At 44.1% G+C, this 19,039-nt stretch overlaps 1 protein-coding gene across 1 annotated transcript in view; it reads right to left on the bottom strand.

Annotated features, from left to right (window-relative positions):
- Positions 1 to 1,292: 1,292 nt before the first annotated feature.
- Positions 1,293 to 19,039, bottom strand: part of PARD6G (par-6 family cell polarity regulator gamma) — a 180,169-nt gene continuing 162,422 nt past the window's right edge. Inside the window, exon 3 of the mRNA XM_077492304.1 lies at positions 1,293 to 3,574. Coding sequence (XP_077348430.1) covers positions 2,712 to 3,574 — 863 coding nt within the window. The 3' untranslated portion in view covers positions 1,293 to 2,711. The remainder of the gene's footprint in view (positions 3,575 to 19,039) is intronic.

Genomic DNA, 19,039 nt, shown 5'->3' with positions numbered 1-19,039 from the left:
ATGGACTGCACTACACGTGGCAAAGTAGCTCATGAAACATTTTGGTGTGGGGCAAGTAGTAGTTAGTAGGAGTTGGAATACAGTTTGTTTGCCACTGTCCAATGCTTCTATAGGTGAAAGTGTAATCCGAAGCGTAAAAGCAGTGGTCCCCAACCTTTTTGGCTCCAGAGACTGGTTTAATGGCAGCCAATTTTCCTAGGGCGGGGGGGAGGATGGAGGTTGTGGTGGGTGAGTGGGTTGGGGATGGGATATTCATGAAGTCTGTCCTCAGCTCCTTCACACCACAACCCCCCCTTTATATCAGTGCCCAGTCCCCCTTTATAGCAGTCTCACGGTGTCCTCAGTTCCCATTTATATTACAGTGCCCCTTTACAGCACAGTCCCCTTTACACTAATGTAACAGGGACTATTCTGTATAGTGGGGCTGTGATGTAAAGAGGACACTGATATAAAGGGGACTGCACTGTATTGTGCATTACAGGGGGCCAATACATTTACATTAAAGGGGGCACTTTAATATAAAGGGGGCTGCACTGTATTGTAAAGGGCTGTGCTGTAAAGGGGGGGTTGCACTGTAAAGGGGGTACTGTGATAAAGGGGACTGCACTGTAATGGGGGCATTGTAATGTAAATAGCTGGCTGTGATGTAAAGGGGCACTGTAACCTGTTTAGGACATCTACCTGCAGGGCAGAGACTGTTAACAGTGCATGTGTCCTCTCCCAGTTTCTCCACCCGCCAGCCTGGCTGACAATATCATCCTATCAGCAGGGGGCACTCTTCATTTCAATCTGCAGCATCTTCCACCCTCTTCCCTGCTAATAGGATGACATTGTCAGACACACGGGCATGGCCACACAGCAGAAGGTGAGCAGTGACCGCGGTCTGTGATAGTCCTACGCATACTGCAGTCGTCGCTCATCTCCTGCTGCTCAGCTTGGCCAGCAACAGGCCACGAACCGATACAGGCTGCGGCGGGGGGGTTGGGGACCCCTGGCTTAAAGACTTCCTTGTATGTCCCAGTGGATAAAAGCAAAACACCATTTTACCTTTTCATTTTAAAGTACCGTAAGCGGTGCCACCAAACAGGTACCAGTGTAGCCTAATATTCACAAAGCCTCAGCCATAGTCCGTGGCTTCTTTCAGGATGACAGTACACAGCTCCAAGACAAGCAGAAGTTTTCTAACTGGAGTTGAGTTTATTGTGTTTAAAAAAAAAAAAAAAGAAGAGTTTGTTGTGATATTCAGAGGCAGTCATATTATTGATGTCTATAGAATATAATCCATAGTCACATTAAACCAGAAATCACAGCAGTTTATTGTTCTGACTTTATTTATCATACTCCTTTAAGTACAAAAGAATAAAAAAACAAGAGCTGTCGATTTGTATCATGCTAAGTCTTAAATAAAAAGAATGGAATGTGTTTTGTAGATTTCCTAATAACTAATCAAGTCCTTAATTGTTTTTCATAGAGGTTCTCTGAAGAACACTGTATCAGGGAATAAAAAGGAAAAGACACTGTTGGGAAGACTTCATTGCATTCCTAGCAGATAATTCGAACATATTCAACATCTTTAATATTAGTGGTGCTTTACGTTTGGGTACCTCTAACACACTGGCGACCAAACAGATTAACGGTGTTAAAGCTAAATCATATCTTTTGGAGGCAATCAGATAAACCTAACACATTTGTTTCCAATCTGTTGGTACCATATCTAAAAAGGGGAAATTGATACTTATAATTTAATTTTTTTTCTATTCATAAAAAATATCTCTGTAAAATAACATTTATTGTATAGTACAGACAGCATTCACCAAGAATAAAAAATACCTTTGTCATTCATGTACAGTACACAGGAGATCAACAGTTTCTGCTCAAATCGCTTAACAGTGATCAATTGGAATTGTTCGTTTGGGGAGAGTGTTTTGGCTTTTCCATAACTCCTAAGGTCCCACAGTGTGTTACACAAACAAGGCACTGTGAGATAACGGAAGCCCAGTTCACGGATTTTTCACTAGTGTTCTAAGCAGAATAGATTGTTTCTGATGTAGGCAGCATGTGATTTTAAAGCCACAATAGTCACAGAGACATAACAAATGGATTGTGAATGAACTTCTCTGGTGGGGTCAGATTTCACATTACTTGTCTTGTATCTACCACCTTTGACCAGCAGGTGGTGGCGTTGAGCTACATTTTCATCATGCAAGTTGCACTGACTTGCTTTTTTCTTTAAAATACACGGCAACAGGGATTGTAAAATTACATACTTTTTAGCCTGTTGCACAATATTTACAAGCAAATAAGTAAAAATATGTACCACAGAAATACTAGGGGCTTGTAGAATAACCCAGTGCCATTTTACAGCTATGTTTGTCCAAAGGGTGGCCTTGAAAAAAGAAAAAAGAAACAAAAACAAAATACAACTCCATTCGGGCTTGGTATGAAGAGATGCTTTGGTAATGAAACTTGTGCAGGAAAGGGCAGCCAAGGGTTTTTTTTCTTTTAATTGTACACAGGTATAAGACAGTGTCAAAGCAAACCACTTTCCAGTAATAGAATAAAACTAAAAAATAAAGATTTCATCAGGTACCACTCAATATCTAACTCGCACGTAAGTGTTCAGGTTTGAAAGTTTTTTTCTTTAAAAAGGTCCAACATGTATCCTGCATGTTCAACACTGAACTATATGCCAATAGCAACAGGTAGTATGTTTAAAGTGTAATAACAGTGCCATCTTCCTCAATGCCACCTTTGGGTATGACCAAGCTGTTCCTTGGGTCAGCCTTCAAGCTGCTCAGAATTTTGTGGATACTTCCATTACTCTCACGCCCAGAATGGTTAAGAGTCAAGTCCTTCTCTAACCTGTGGCTAAGGCTGGTGCCATTGATGCGTGAAAGGCTTCCTGATGGTAGGCTGTGAGATTTGGGAATGTTGCGTGGCTCAAGACTACCTTCAATAACAATATCTGCATCATCGTCACTCTCCATTTCGTCTGGGTTAAAATTCTGTAGTAGGTGAGCCGACGGCAAGCTATGGTGACTGGCCGTACTGTCTGTAGACTGACCAGAGCTGCCAGACATCCGGCTGCTCCGGATAACATTGTTTCTTTGGTTGGCTGGCTTAACCGTAATGATTAGATTGTGGCTGTTTGCGATCATCATATCTGTGACCTGATCAAGAGTCTTCCCAGCTACCTCAATACCATTTACTTCCAGAACCTCATCGTTCACAGCCAGCAGACCAGTGCTCTCCGCCAGGCCTCCTGGAACCATTCTGGAAATGAAGATTCCTGGCACTTTCTCCAGACCATGGGGGGTCACCCGAACACTAGTTCCATCTCGAATATAAAATCCTAGAGGCTTTTCACATCCATGTCTGTATAGTCTTACTCGTCTGTGTGTTTCTGGAAGGATATCCACATCAATGATGGAAGACACTGGTCTAAAATCATGAGGCATACTGATGTTAATGTGTGGTTTCTTGTGGCGGAGGCTGTCGTTTCGTAATGCCACCAGAGCATTTTTCTTCTTTCTATTCAAAGTGGCTGACCCGAATGTGTTGTAGTCTACTTCTTCTGTAAACAGACAGAAATCAATGTTAGGATTGTTTTATATGTAGAAATACCTTTGTAAATACAAACAAAGCAAGTAGACTTTTGATATTCAGAAGGCAGGTTAACAGCAACCATAAATTACCTTTCCGCACCCTCTACAAAACCATCTGTAGACTGTACAGTTAAAGGAGAAGTAGGGCCAAAGCTCTTTTGGCCAAACTTCTCCTTTGGATCATAGGATTGCACTTCGTTCTGAAATCCTGCGACCTGTTTTCAGCCGTCGGCCGGCTAAAGTCTGCCTACATCACTCAGCTGGTCCAGGCTCTGAATCGATCCTGACTTTAAAGTCGGGATCCACCAAGATTCTTGAGTGGCAGCTGGCTCAGCCTCCCAGTGTGCTGCTGAGAGGCCGAGTGAGCCGCTCCCGTCCCCTGCACAGTTCAGCACTTCAGTGAGCACTCGAGGGGCAGAGCAGAGAGCCATTGACTGACACTCCCTGGCTCTCTGCTCTAAGAATGCTGAGAACTGAGCAATCAGCTGTCTTTGATCGCTCAGTTATCTGTCTTAGAGCTGGTGGGGGACAGATGCAACATTGGAGGGATGCTTCCATGTAGGCGAGTACAATTTATTTTTTCTACATCTCAAATTTCTCTTTTAATGATACATTTTAATGACTTGTTTACAAACCTGCTTCATAAGCCCCCGTTCACACCGGTGCGACTTGTCATGCAATATGACGATTCCAAATCTCATGACAAGTCGCACCCCACTGCCAGCAATGGAAGCCTTCATGTTGCAATTATAAAAACAGTTCCTACACTACTTTTTATCGGTTTCATTGCCACTTGCATAGTCTTCTGTTAAATTAAGCCGCAATGGAATCAACAGTGTAAATCGCGCTGATGTGTGGCTTTGATATCGAGCTGAAGTAGAGCGATTTCAAAGCCATACCAGTGTGAACGGGGGCTAAATGTGCATCTCTGGGGCTCATTCACACCTGTAATTGGTGTTGGATTTCAGATTCTTGCGGCTGGAATCGCAGTTGTATGCAAACAGTTGCGGCTGGGAAGCCCATATAAAGCAATGACAGGCTGTCCCGTATGTAGCCACACTTTCACTTACCAGTGGTTAGAGACAGACTGTCTGCATTCAGCAAAGATCATTTGTTTCTACCCACAGGTAACTGCTGGATGTGTGGGTACATGTGGACAACTGCAGCTCCCGTCACCCTGTCATTGCTCTGTACTGGCTTCCCATCTGCAGCCCTTTGCATATACCTGTGGTTCGACGGGTGTAGGCCACAAAAACATGTGGTCTTACATCACAGGTGACAAGGAACCCCTAAACATGCATTTTTTAATATTTGTAAATACATTTATATTCAGTTAACTAATAAAGAAGATGTAAGCCCTGACTTAATTTTCTAAAGCATTATCTATGAATTTTTTTTTCCTTTTCAAAAATTGCTGTTTAAGGGCCAATTCACACCATAGAAACGCAGTCTGGATGCGTTCCAGATGCTTTTCTGCATGCACGTTTTTTTGGTGCGCTTTTTCACCCTCTTTTTTTCTCAACTTTAAATAAGGACATGTGTGTTCCGGTGCATTTTTTATGCGTTTTACAGCATTCCAGTACAGTCCAGTGCAGGAAAATTGCAGCATGTTCTACTTGCGTTTCCTGGAATACAATGAAACTGCAAGCACTGGTGTGACCTGTGCCATTGAAAACCATAGACCGCACTGGACCGCATGTGGTGTGAACTGGCCCTAAACCTTTTTTTCTCTCTCAGTGCTGCTGATCTCTTGCAGAATCTTAACTAGCACTCCAGCAACTGTTGGATGTCATTTCTCTGGTTGGGGTTTCTGATGGTGACAACAGTGGGCAGCCTAAGCAAGCCAGAATGGCCACTTGTAGTCATTATTGGGAAGGTGTGTGACAGGGTAACAATGCAGGAGCACAATTGGGAGACAGAAACTGAGCACTGGTGCCCTTTAACAGGTAAGGCCATCCATGGCAGGATCACCAATTATTAGTTTAATGGAAGTTTGAAATCTACTTTTGAAATTACATGGTAAATCTTACATAAGAATGTATAATAATACAATGGCTAGGGCCTTTTAAAATCACTTGATATTCTCAATTAGGACCCTTTTACACTGAGGCAGTTTTCAGGTGCTACAGCGCTAAAAATATCGCCTTTTTTGGCTGCTACCGGGGGTTAAAACCACCCCGCTAGCGGCCACATACGCCACTAAAACGACGGTAAAGTGCCTCTAAAAATAGCGGCGCTTTACCGCTGACGCCCGTAGCACCCCAATGTGAAAGGGGCCTAATGTCCCTTTCACACTGGGGCGGTTTTCAGGCGCTACGGCGCTAAAAATAGCGCCTGAAAAAAACGGCCCCTTTCACTCCAGTGTGAAAGCCGGAGGGCTTTCACACTGGAGCGTGCACTGACAGGACAATGAAAAAAAGTCCTGCTAGCCGCATCTTTGGAGCGGTGAAGGAGCAGTGTATTCACCGCTCCTACCCATTGAAATCAACGGGGCAGCGCGGCCATACCGCCGCGGGCGGTTTTAACCCTTTTCCGGCCGCTAGCGGGGGCTAAGACCACCCCGCTAGCGGCCGCATACCGCCGCTAAAACGATGGTAAAGCGCCGCTAATAGCGGCGCTTTACTGCCGACGCCCGCACCTCCCCAGTGTGAAAGGGGCCTAAATGAAACAATGTACAGTGTATATAAAATACGTTGTTTACAATTTCTGGGATTCATCAAAGCGAATACTTGAATTGAAAATCATTAGGTCAGAGCAAATAGTTTTTTTTTCCAACTTAATCACCATAAAAAAAAATAACAAAAAATAAATAAATAAAATAAAAGACATAAAAAGTCCAGAATCATGTTTAAAAGGTGTACAGCAGAAAGGTATCCTCCTTTGTTAGCCAAGATTTTATCAACCCTCCTGTCAGGTCCAGTCACGTCAGACGTATAAAGAGACCGCTGTACAGATCAGCAAGTCCACAAACTACATGCCACGGGACAGACATGTGAAATAATTAAGACTAATGGCAAAACACATGCGAGGAAAAGTGCCCGAACTTTAGGAATTTGGGATTTCTGCAGGACCGCCTCCTAAAATGTCAGCTGATCTTTATCCAAGTCATATTAAGTAAATAGTCTTATTTAACCAACAGCTTATACAGTTTACATTGCTATATCAATACTGGCAGTAAAACCTCTGGAATAATAGTATTTATGAAAGTCAGTAATTAGGAGCCAGCCACTGCAATCATTAAATGACCCGTCCTTTCTACAGAAAATCACAACTTTGGTTGCATGCCCTTCAAAACAGAAATCTGCTCAATGTGTTTCAGTCAGGAGATCCACAATCGCTGCTGCAGTTTACAGAAATGGAGGCTACAGATGGATTTGGGCCTCAAACAGATAACTGCATAAATAAGGCAAAAGCTGATCTTTTCTGAGAAATATACATAGCTGAAAGCAGAACTCTAAGAAAACCGCTAATTCATAATCAACATACACAGGTTTGCCATTTTACTTTTCAGAAGATTTGGAATTCTGGCCACATACTTGCAACTCACCCCTCTGCTAGTCCATTCTACTGATTTTTGGTTTAGCGCTACTACGTCCTGGACCGCAAAACTGCTTCCTAGATCATCTCCCTGCTCATATGACAGAAGGGATGAGGCAAATTCCTTGTCCAATATAGACAGGTTGGAGGTAGAGAGGTGAAAAAAGAGGTGTGTCTAAAAAGTTTGGTGAATGGTGTGATATCTCAATGGCAACATGGGGCAGGTGCACACACATGGCTATCCAAAGACACGTTGAGAACCGCCACTTAGCATTGAGTACACGTGACCATCAGGAAAAACCAGCTGTGGGCAGTTGAACATAGTCAGTGTGAGAGGTAGGGTTACAGTGCAATGGAGCAATGAGGGAACATCCAGTTCTGCTACAAATTGGGGAAAATGGCACCGGAGATGCATGAAATGGTGCAAGTGTAGGGGATGGAAACTGAGCAGAAAAATGTGTTTATGGCTGGTTCAAACGCTTTTGCAATGGGAAGGGATCGACTGAGGATGAACCACATTCGGGTCAACCATCAACAAGCAGAACCCCACACATGATTGAGCGAGTGCGACAAATGCTGGCATGGGATTGGCGACTGACTGATTGATGGCAGAGGAATTGAGCATTAACAAGAACATGGTGAGCACCATGATCCACGAAGATTTGGGTAAGAGGAAGATCTGTTCCTGGGTTGTGCTGCCAAGCTGACAAACAGAAAGTAAAACCGATGGAAACCTCTGGAGATTTCATTACCATGTATGACCAGGATCCATCCTTTGTACAAACCATTGTCACAAGGGATGAGGCCTGGTACTACCAGTTTGATCCGGTATCCAAGCAGCATCCACCATACTCCCCTGATCTAGCGCCTGCGGACTTCTGTTTCCCTGCTAAAAGCGCCTCATGAAAGGCGCACATTTTGCAGATGTGACGGTAATCCAAGAATGTGTGACCGTGGTTCTGCGATAGATTCCTTAAGAGGCCTTTGCTGAAGGCCAATAATGGCGATTTGTATTTTGTTTTGTTTGTTTTCTGATACCATTCAAACTTTTTAGACACCCCTCATAGATGCAGCATTTTTCATCTATCCAGGTATGTTACCTGCCTGGCCATACAGTGTGGTAGAGGTATACAAGTCACAAAACTAGCTTTACAGAGTTACAAATCTTTAAGTAAAACAGTAAATATATGCTTTTAGCTGTTTATTTAGCCATTTGTATGGAGTTCTAATTTAGATATGTTATCATATGATAGCTGAATGTTGTACTGGGAATGTCATTGGTGATTTGGAATCTAAGTGACCCCTCCCCCCCCATTTAGCTTTAAAAATATGATGCCTGGGGAATAAACCTGTTGTATTTCCAAAACTTTTTTGTATTAGCATGTCGCTGCATGCAGGCAGCCTATAGAATTGAACTGATACTCATCAGCTGTAGCCTCCTCCATATAGCCAAAAAGGATACACTACTGTATGGGGGCTTAGAGCATGTGTGAATGAGCCCTGAATGGAATCACAATTTAAACTTAATATTATCACACAGAATTATTATTAAAGAGTTACTAAACCCAGTAATATGAAAATAGTTCATCTGCACCCCCCGCCCCCACAGCTTATAAATCTTTTTACATTAAAATATTGCCACTATATACGGTACCTTTTTGGCTGATCTGTATACCACGGTCAGGAGATTTCCACTAGTCTGTAAACACGCCAACATGTGTGAGGTCAATATCATGTGACCTGGCTATCTCTGAGAACAAGTAAATGTTCTCTCCAGCATAAAAGACAACTGAGCATGTGCAGGTTGGCCACTCTGCCTGTGTTAGCTGGCCTTCCCCAGATAGACAGTGATGGAGGGAAGGATCTATGCATACAGGATAAAACAGCCTCTTTACACAATACAGAGGAATAACCCCTTAAGTTCCACAGTGAGTATAACAAGAATGCTTTACTACATATACAGACAGATTTTACTGTTGTGGGTTTATTAACACTTTAAGCTAACAAAGCAATGGTGTCCCCCAAAAGAAAAACCCACCAGCTGCAACTGAATAGGAAATGTCACAAATATGCAGTATATGAGTATTTGTGTTCCTTAAGTTTGTATTCCACAATCAAAGAAAACAAAATGTTTACTGCAGTGTAGTGTTTACCAGGGGCGGACTGACCATTGGGCCACTCGGGCACTGCCCGAGGGCCCCATGCCATTAGGGGGCCCCATCAGGGTTGCCAGTCTCAGTAAAACCAGGGACAGTATGTTAAAAATTGTGTTTTTTTTTAAATCTGTCTCTGAAATGTCCCTTACTGACATCATTTTGGTCTAAAAATCCCGAGATTATAGCTGACCCCCCTCTCCAGTACCTTACCAATAAAAACATGTCTGTGTATAGTGTATAGTGTGTGTGTGTGTGTGTGTGTGTGTGTGTGTGTGTGTGTGTGTGTGTGTGTGTGTGTGTGTGTGTGTGTGTGTGTGTGTGTGTGTGTGTGTGTGTGTGTGTGTGTGTATCATGTGTGGCCCCATAATCTCTGATTGCCTGGGGGCCCCATAAACTCCTATTGCCCGGGGGCCCCATAAACTCCTATTGCCCGGGGGCCCCATAAACTCCTATTGCCCGGGGGCCCCATAAACTCCTATTGCCCGGGGGCCCCATGAGTTGTCAGTCCGCCCCTGGTGTTTACTATCACCACCAAGCAGTCACACTATGAAATAAACCAGGACTGAAGCTGGATGCAGACCGCACTGTAAATACAGCCATACAAAATATCATTTTTGCTGCCAGTTTTGTGCCCTTTCTTCTTGTGTAATACAATGTTGTGTGTCATTTTGATAAGCAAGCACCATGACCTGGATGACAAATCCTTACAGGAGAATCAGTGTCTGTGAAATAAGTTTCTAGGTAGCACGTACGAGATGGAATCTGAAGGTGACTAGTTTTCAGCACACAGTGAATGTCACTGGCTTGACAGTTCAAAAAGCCAATGATAACTTGGGTTATCAGTGTGAAGTAATCAGGTTGGGGGGATTCTATTGCCGGAAGATGGCTTACCATTAAAAACCTGTTGCCTTCTGTAGAAGAAAATGTACTAAAATGCATTAGAAATGTTGCACTTCTAGCTTCTTTCTCAACAATTACAAATCAGAAGCCAGTCGTATTGCCGAGGACACGTGTGAGTACGGCTTTTCCCTGTAGAAGAGGAACAGACAATACTACCTGTCCATCCCACTGTTCCAGAAAAGATGGCTCCCTGCAACCCAATTCTCTCTTCTGCATAATGCCACTAATTTAGCATGGGTCCCCTGACCATAACATGACAACACTATAGCATGGGTCCACTGACCATAACATGACACAACACTATAACATGGGTCCACTGACCATAACATGACACAACACTATAACATGGGTCCACTGACCATAACATGACACAACACTATAACATGGGTCCACGGACCATAACATGACAACACTATAACATGGATCCACCGACCATAACATGACAACACTATAACATGGATCCACTGACCTTAACATGACATAACAGACACTATACCAGGGGTGCCCAACCAGTGGCCCGCGGAGCCCTCTGATGTGGCCCGCGACCCCCTTCTGTGGGATGCCAGCTTGGCAAGCCCAGATCATGGGTTGCAGACCCGCTATCCCAGAGCATCTGTGTTGTTAATGAAGCCGGCAAAGCAAGTGGAGCAGAGCTGTATAAGCTGATGCTTCCTGTATAGCGCCGTCTCTTGCCACAGGTGGAGTGATGCCAAATGCACTCTGCCGGATACAGCAACAGCAGGCGATACCTGAATGGGAGACTGTTATTAAAGGTCAGTTTATTAAAACTGCAGTGTATATATGGACATATCTGCGCAGTGGTTACTGGGATGCTTTCAAACTGATCCGCAGGTGCAGTGCACTTTCAGGTTACCTGCACTGAGACAGACTTCTGTTATTACCTGCGGGTTTGGTGAGCTTTCAGAAAATGCACCACACCGGCAGGATATAATAGAAGTCTGTGGCAAAGCTAACCCGCAGGAAAGACACAGGCTCACTGCGCTGCATTAGTCTGAAAGACCCCTTTCACGCAATCGGTCCAACTCAATTGGACCCTCCATTCACCTGTATGAAATGCCAGATGTAAACAGATTTGTGTCCTTTTACACCTGCCTACCTCCAATCTGATTCCAAAAAAACAAACAGAAGGGGGTCAATCCCCTTCCGTCAGGGCGGATCGGAGGACCCATAGAGTAGAGTGGGCCGTGTCCGCTATGCATGGAACCGTCATGTGCCTGCTCTGCTCATTGTAGCCCGCGACTGGTTACGAAGTCTCTTAAATGGCCCTCGCTCTTCAAAAGGTCGGGCACCCCTGCACTATACCATGTCTCCACTAAGTATCATTTCCAGGTGACAAGAATAGACATAAGAGATATGTGAGGTCATAGAGGAGGTTTGTGCACAAGGCTACATTTTATAAATGACAGTTTAGTGGTAATGGATTATGGTCAGGGTGAGAAAGATTTTCTTTTCACTTGGGGAGATCAAACTACATTTTGAATGAGGCTACTTTTATAAATGTCAGTTCAGTTGTACCAATTACCGTACATTAAGGGTGAGTAAAAAAAATTTTACATTTTTTTTTTACCTGCAGCTTAATTCTAACGCATGCCTTAAAGTGGAACTTTAGTCAAAAAATGAAGTCCTGCTAGATCACTTCAGACTGTAAAACAAAGGCCTGGACACTGGACATTAAAATTACGTTATAAAAATGGCAGTAGCTTTGTAGTGAGTTTTTCAATGTTTAACATTTTTCTAATAGCGTTTTTAACCACTTACCGACCGCCACACGACAATGGACATCCCTTTCTTGGGATATCTCGGTAACGACAGCAGCTCCTGCCACAACCGAGGTATCCATCTCTTCAGTCAACAGTTCAGTAAACTATAATGGTGGTCTCTGCGGCGGATTCACCATTATCGGTGGCGGGAGAGCCACCTCTTCTCCCGCGCCCTCCGCCACTTACCGGAGTCGACGGCAGTGGCGGAGACGATCAGGTCCTGTCATGTCCTTGGTATGGAGATGAGTGAGGCTAAGATGGCCCCCACCCATCTCCATACCATAGGAGGGCGGAAGCAAAGTCAAAACGTCACTTCCTCCCATACATCTTAAAGGCACATTTTTTTTCAATGTAATTTTTTCAAATGACAATTTTTTTATTTATTTATTGCATTTAAGTCCAAATTTGAAATCTGAGGTCTTTTTAACCCCAGATCTCATATTTAAGAGGATCGGTCATGCTTTTTTCTATTACAAGGGATGTTTACATTCCTTGTAATAGGAATAAGAGAGACCCAAATTCTTTTTTTTTTTTTTTTTTTTTTTTTTTAAATGTGTAAACATAAAATAAATAAGAAAAAACCATAACGACACAACACTATAACATGGTTTTTCATATGCGGGTGCACATTTTTTTAAAGCGCACCGTCCCAATGAGCTAACGCGCAGAAGCGAGCGCATACGTGAGTAGCGCCCGCATATGAAAACGGTGGTCAAACCACACGTGAGGCATCGCCGCGATCTTTAGAGCGAGAGCAATAATTCTAGCCCTAGACCGCCTCTGTGTAACCTGTAGAATTTTTTAAACTTTGTCTATGGAGATTTTTAAGGGTAAAAGTTTGACGCCATTCCACGAGTGGGCGCAATTTTGAAGCGTGACATGTTGGGTATCAATTTACTCGGCGTAACATTATCTTTCACAATATAAAAAAAAATTGGGCTAAAATTGGGCTAACTTTACTGTTGTCTTACTTTATTAAAAAAAGTGTTTTTTTCCCCAAAAAAGTGCTCTTGTAAGACTGCTGCGCAAATACGGTGCGACAAAAAGTATTGCAATGATCGCCATTTTATTATCTAGGGTGTTAGGAAAAAAATGTATAATGTTTGGGGGTTCTAAGTAATTTTCTAGCAAAAAAAAAAACATGTAACTTCTAAACATTGAGTCTGAAAAAGAGGCCCGGCTCCTTAAGTGGTTAAAAAATGTTTTTTTCAATTGGCCAAAAACGTTAAACGCTGACGAGATGCGGTTTTCAGTGTTTTTTTGATGTCGGAGCGTTTTTACAGCTGAAAAACTCCTCTCAGAACCCACTAGTTTGGGGGTTTTCTTAAAGCAGGAGTCCGCCGGGAGTTCTGCCTTTTTTTTTTTTTTAAAAAGCCAGCAGCTACAAATACTGCAGCTGCTGACTTTTAAAATAATGACACTTACCTGTCCAGCGCGCCCGCGATGTCGGCACCCGAAGCCGATCTCTCGATCGTCTCTCGGGTGCTGCCGCTGCCATCTTGGATATGGGAATCAGGAAGTGGAGCCTTTCGGCTTCATTTCCCGGTTCCCTACTGCTAATGCGCGAGTTGCTCTGCGCAATAAGGATGGTCCCCGCTGTCTCTGGGATCCGTGTGTTTCCCAGCAGGCAGCCAAAAACTGCTGATAACAGCCTGTGTGCGCATGGACACATAGGATAACATGATGGGGAGTTTATGGACTGTAGAAAAAAACGTGTGAAGCCAAAAACAGCTGCTGTAAAAACACCCAGTGTGCATGAGGCCTAAAAATAAAAACTATACTATATATACTAAGTCTATACTGTTTAAATCCAGTAATATATTGTCTCGCTCTGTCCTGCACATGCTCAGTTGCTCTCGATTTTTAGGCATTGCTGTGTTTGTAAAGGCCGATCATCTGAACTCGCACGCAGCAGTGTGAACCAGGGCTTAAGGGGAAACCAGCGTAGATCCTATGATCATTCAAGTACAGGATAAGATTTAGAGAGCCATTCTTTTACAAGACCAAATATCACAGCTTGATGTCGCACTTGTATGAACAGCTTATCCTGAAAAATGCACTCGTAAGCGTCTCCAACTCTGCGGTACTTTACCATATGACTCCCAATAACACTAGCAACAATATATATTAGATATGCCCAACACACATTTAATATGCTATGCATGGTCTTCAATATAATAGTTATGTAAAACAGATTGTACATTGTGTATTGTTCCTATAGCAGGAACTACCACTCCCGCTGCTTACACAGCTGCTTATTCTAGGAATGGCAGCCAGATGAAATACACCACCGCTTGGCCAGATACTATTCTATAAACAGGATCTCACAGTATGCCAGTATTCCTAGAGCAGCACAAGGATTTAGGTCCAGACCTTACCCTAAGCACATTTGATTTCTGGAAACCAGGGAACACCAATTGACAGCGAAGAGAAACACTTCAAAAGGGAAGAGAACTGCCTTCATCAAGCAAGAAATCATCATCAGACAGCTTGGGAGTCAGGCCAATACAGATGTGTCATCCCTTTAAAGTACAAATGGCAGGGCCGAGCCTGGATTACACCGCGCTGCACCCCCATTGTAATTGGAAATCATGCAGTGTGCTCTGCTCACACTCACTGTGCCTGCGAACATTTTATTAGCTACTTTCATGTTAGCTTAATGGCTTTTCATTATAGGCGCAACAAAAAGCTTGAAGATTCACTGCAGGCTTATTCACCAATATAAAAGCATATCAAAAATTTACAAATGAAAAAAATAAAAGTAAAAAATATTTCCTCCTGCAACAAAACATCTGCGCGACTTTCCTTTTTGGAGACTCAGGCTCCATTCTTATCTGAAAATCCAGAAAACGTGCGCTTTCACGCAACGCAGAATATCACGTAAAGTGTTTGCAGTGCTATTTATTACTAACAGCACCCTAGACGCAGTAAGCAGACACGCGTGTGCGCATCAATACGCGCGACCAACGTGCAGTTAAAAAAAAAAAAGCTCAAAGCGTTGTAAAGCCTAAACATTTTTTATCTTAATGGATTCCCTGCATTGGGGTAAATAACGTTTTTGTAAGTGCATCACCCCTCACCCCAAATATGCCCACCTGGACCCGATCTCGAGCCAGCGTCTGCAGCAGCTCTCTCTTCTCCCACTCTCAAATTCTTTGCCAAGAGCAGCGGGAACCATCGGTTCCCACTGCTGTCAGTCAAATCCTGCAACGAGTGAGTCTATAGACGCAGGCAATGCAGCTCTGAATCAAGCCTGCAGGTGTACCACCATAGGAAGTGGCTTCCTATGGTGGCATACTGAGAAGTGGAGGAGCCAGGAGCGCCAGCAGGGGAACTGAGATGAGTAGGATCGGGGCTACTCTGTGCAATACAGGTAAATATAACATGCAAGAGCAGATAAGTATAACATGTTTATTTTAAAAGAAAAAAAAAAATTGACTTTACAAATGCTTTAACACCTGAAAAGGTACAGGAGCTTGTTTGACGCACATAGGGCAGCCTATTCAAAGCATGCCTTTCAATCCCACCCGAATTCCCCTGCAGCTTGTGTGGGTTGTCTGGGGTCCCACATGCTGCAAATACATATCTGTATGGCAACCGACATCTCTTTCCACTGGCTGCCTGTCACACAAACTCACTGCAGAACAGACTGAAGCCGCCTCCTCCTCGGCTCTGACACTTTCTTGTATACAGACAGGAGGCACTGGGGAGGGGGACATTGCTTTTCATGTTCCCCACGCTGATATGAAGTCTGTAGTAAGTTTAGTATAGATGGGGACACAGTGACCGCATTTGAAATATGCCCCCCCCCAAAAGATTGTGGCATCTGGAACCCCCCGGCACACTGCATGAGATGTGGAACAATTACTTTAGGTGCCCAAGCTAGTGCCACCTGCCACTTGTTCTGGCAATCTGGGAATTTATGTTCGGAGCATACATATTAGTGCTGGATTTTTTTCTGAAGGGGGGAGGATGGGAATTTTTGTTTAAAAGGCTAAATTTTGCACTCCCCTTACCCCTACACTGTTACACACTCCTGTCCCCTGCACGCTGTGCGCTACACACTCCTGTCCCCTGCACGCTGTGCGCTACACACTCCTGTCCCCTGCACGCTGTGCGCTACACACTCCTGTCCCCTGCACGCTGTGCGCTACACACTCCTGTCCCCTGCACGCTGTGCGCTACACACTCCTGTCCCCTGCACGCTGTGCGCTACACACTCCTGTCCCCTGCACGCTGTGCGCTACACACTCCTGTCCCCTGCACGCTGTGCGCTACACACTCCTGTCCCCTGCACGCTGTGCGCTACACACTCCTGTCCCCTGCACGCTGTGCGCTACACACTCCTGTCCCCTGCACGCTGTGCGCTACACACTCCTGTCCCCTGCACGCTGTGCGCTACACACTCCTGTCCCCTGCACGCTGTGCGCTACACACTCCTGTCCCCTGCACGCTGTGCGCTACACACTCCTGTCCCCTGCACGCTGTGCGCTACACACTCCTGTCCCCTGCACGCTGTGCGCTACACACTCCTGTCCCCTGCACGCTGTGCATTACACACTCCTGTCCCCTGCACGCTGTGCATTACACACCCCTGTCCCCTGCACGCTGTGCATTACACACCCCTGTCCCCTGCACGCTGTGCATTACACACCCCTGTCCCCTGCACGCTGTGCATTACACACCCCTGTCCCCTGCACGCTGTGCATTACACACCCCTGTCCCCTGCACGCTGTGCATTACACACCCCCCCTGTCCCCTGCACGCTGTGCATTACACACCCCTGTCCCCTGCACGCTGTGCATTACACACCCCTGTCCCCTGCACGCTGTGCATTACACACCCCTGTCCCCTGCACGCTGTGCATTACACACCCCTGTCCCCTGCACGCTGTGCATTACACACCCCTGTCCCCTGCACGCTGTGCATTACACACCCCTGTCTCCTGCACGCTGTGCATTACACACTCCTGATCCATGCATTACGTACTCCTGGACTCTGCACTGACTGTTAGCCCTCTGTGTGTTAAATACTCCTGATCCTTGAAAACACTTTGCATTACACACCCTGGACACCTGTATTCTGCGTTATGTATCCTAAACCCAACACCAAATGCATCACTTTGTGCACTGCACATTCTCAACTCCTGTGCTCTGCCTTACAGACTCCTGCACAGTTGCTGGTTGCTATGCAGTCCCTATTTTAATTAAGCTCTTCTTTAGGGTAGACTCAATGTGTTTGCGCTCTGTATATTTTGAGTGCATGCAAAACCATATGCAATGAAAGCGTTTTTTTACTTTATTATTTAATGTTTGTGCTGGGGTTCATATGTGTCTGTGAGACTAATGCTTGTGGAAGAGCAATCAAAGCACGTTTTATAGGTACAAGGAAGCCCAGGTTTTGTTTAACCACCACCCTTAAGCACCTTGCACTGTTAAAGAGTTTGGCCAGACCCACACCGGAGATCACTTTCTCCCTCAAGAGTCCCTTATTTGGCAATTGAAAAGTTGGTATGATGGTTGTACTAATTTATCCGATTTGCCAATTTTAAAGATTTTTTTTTTTTAGTTACTTTTGGCGGCATTGCTAGATTACTGCCGATGATAAAAGCTATCACCAGGCATTTAAAGCCTCTTTTTCCAATACACAGACATATTTCATTTTGAAGAAAGACCCTGCCCACTGATAATGCAATTTTAAAGAAGCACAAGTAAATTATTTATAGGCTTGCAATTCTGAAAGCTGACTGAACTAATATAATGATCTGTCCATTGTTCTGTCTGCTGTACAGACCAATTCAGGCATAAGCCTCCATAAGTGCATCTACTGGCACCTGTATGCTTATGAAAATATTGGGACAGTCATTTAAAACCACGGTATCAAATAAAAATTAGGTAGATACCTGTACAGGTTATAAAATGACTATCACTTGTACGCAGGGGGTAAATTGTGGGACCAGCTTTTCTTCCATTTAACACCTGCATTCACTACAAGTAACAAAGTAACATTAATAGCTATTGGATAGTTTTGCGATTGGGTAAATTGTTTACAGGAAATATACAGAAAGAAATACTGAGGCTGCAACCACCGATGTCAGTCCAGAAAGTGCTAGTTTGCTGGCAATCCGATTCATCCCGACTTCAGAGCCATTGACCTGGAACAAGCATTTGGTAAATGAAGTCCGTGTATACAGTGGGGAAAATTATTATTTGATCCCTGCAGATTTTGTCCACTTACAAAGAAATGAAGGGTCTATAGTTTTTATCATAGGTGTATTTTAAATGATAGAGACAGAATATCAACCAAAAATCCAAAAAACACATGATATAAATATTACAAATGTGGTTACAGTTCAGTTAGTAAAAAGTATTTGCTCCCCAAGCAAAACATGACTAAGGCCCGTACACACGGTCAGAAAATCTGAAGATAAACTTCTTCCGATGAACAATCTGCCAATTCTGATCGTTAGTGCTCATGCACACGGACGTTTTAAAAAACTGGCTGCAAAGCTAGCTCCGACGCCTGGAAAAATCGGCGTTAAAAACGCGATTTTTACCGTGTTTTGCATTGGCGTTTTTGCGCGTTTTTTAGCGTTAAGTAGCGTTTTTAAAGAAACACATCTCTTGGCTATAGCACTCAGAAAACAAAGAAAATATGTTGCGCGTTTATGCGCGTTTTCCCGCGATTCGCGTTTTTACAGCTCTAGCTCCACGCCAGGGAACGCACTGGTCCTGGGTTTTTTTTACAGCTTAAAAACGCCTATGCCATTTGCAGCTCAAAAACGCCTAGGTGGGCATGAAGCCATAGACTAACATGGACAGGCCTTTTTAAGCTGCAAAAAACGCTCAAAAAAGCGGCTGTAAAAACGTCCGTGTGCATGAGGCCTTCGTATGCTGCTTTTGACAGCCGATTTTCGGCAGACAAAAACTGGATGTGCAGGCTTGAGAATTCTGGTCGGATGTGACCACAAGGTCCGATTTTCTTTTCATTAGTACGGTTTTCTGACAAACAAAAAAAATAAATCTGAAGAGCAAGACTAGGCATGCTCAGAAATTAAAGA

Source organism: Lithobates pipiens, unplaced genomic scaffold (genome assembly GCF_037356315.1).
Source record: "Lithobates pipiens isolate NorthernLeopardFrog02 unplaced genomic scaffold, aLitPip1_a1.2 Scaffold_19, whole genome shotgun sequence".
Lineage (NCBI taxonomy): Eukaryota > Metazoa > Chordata > Amphibia > Anura > Ranidae > Lithobates > Lithobates pipiens.
This window is presented reverse-complemented; position numbering and strand designations above follow the sequence as displayed.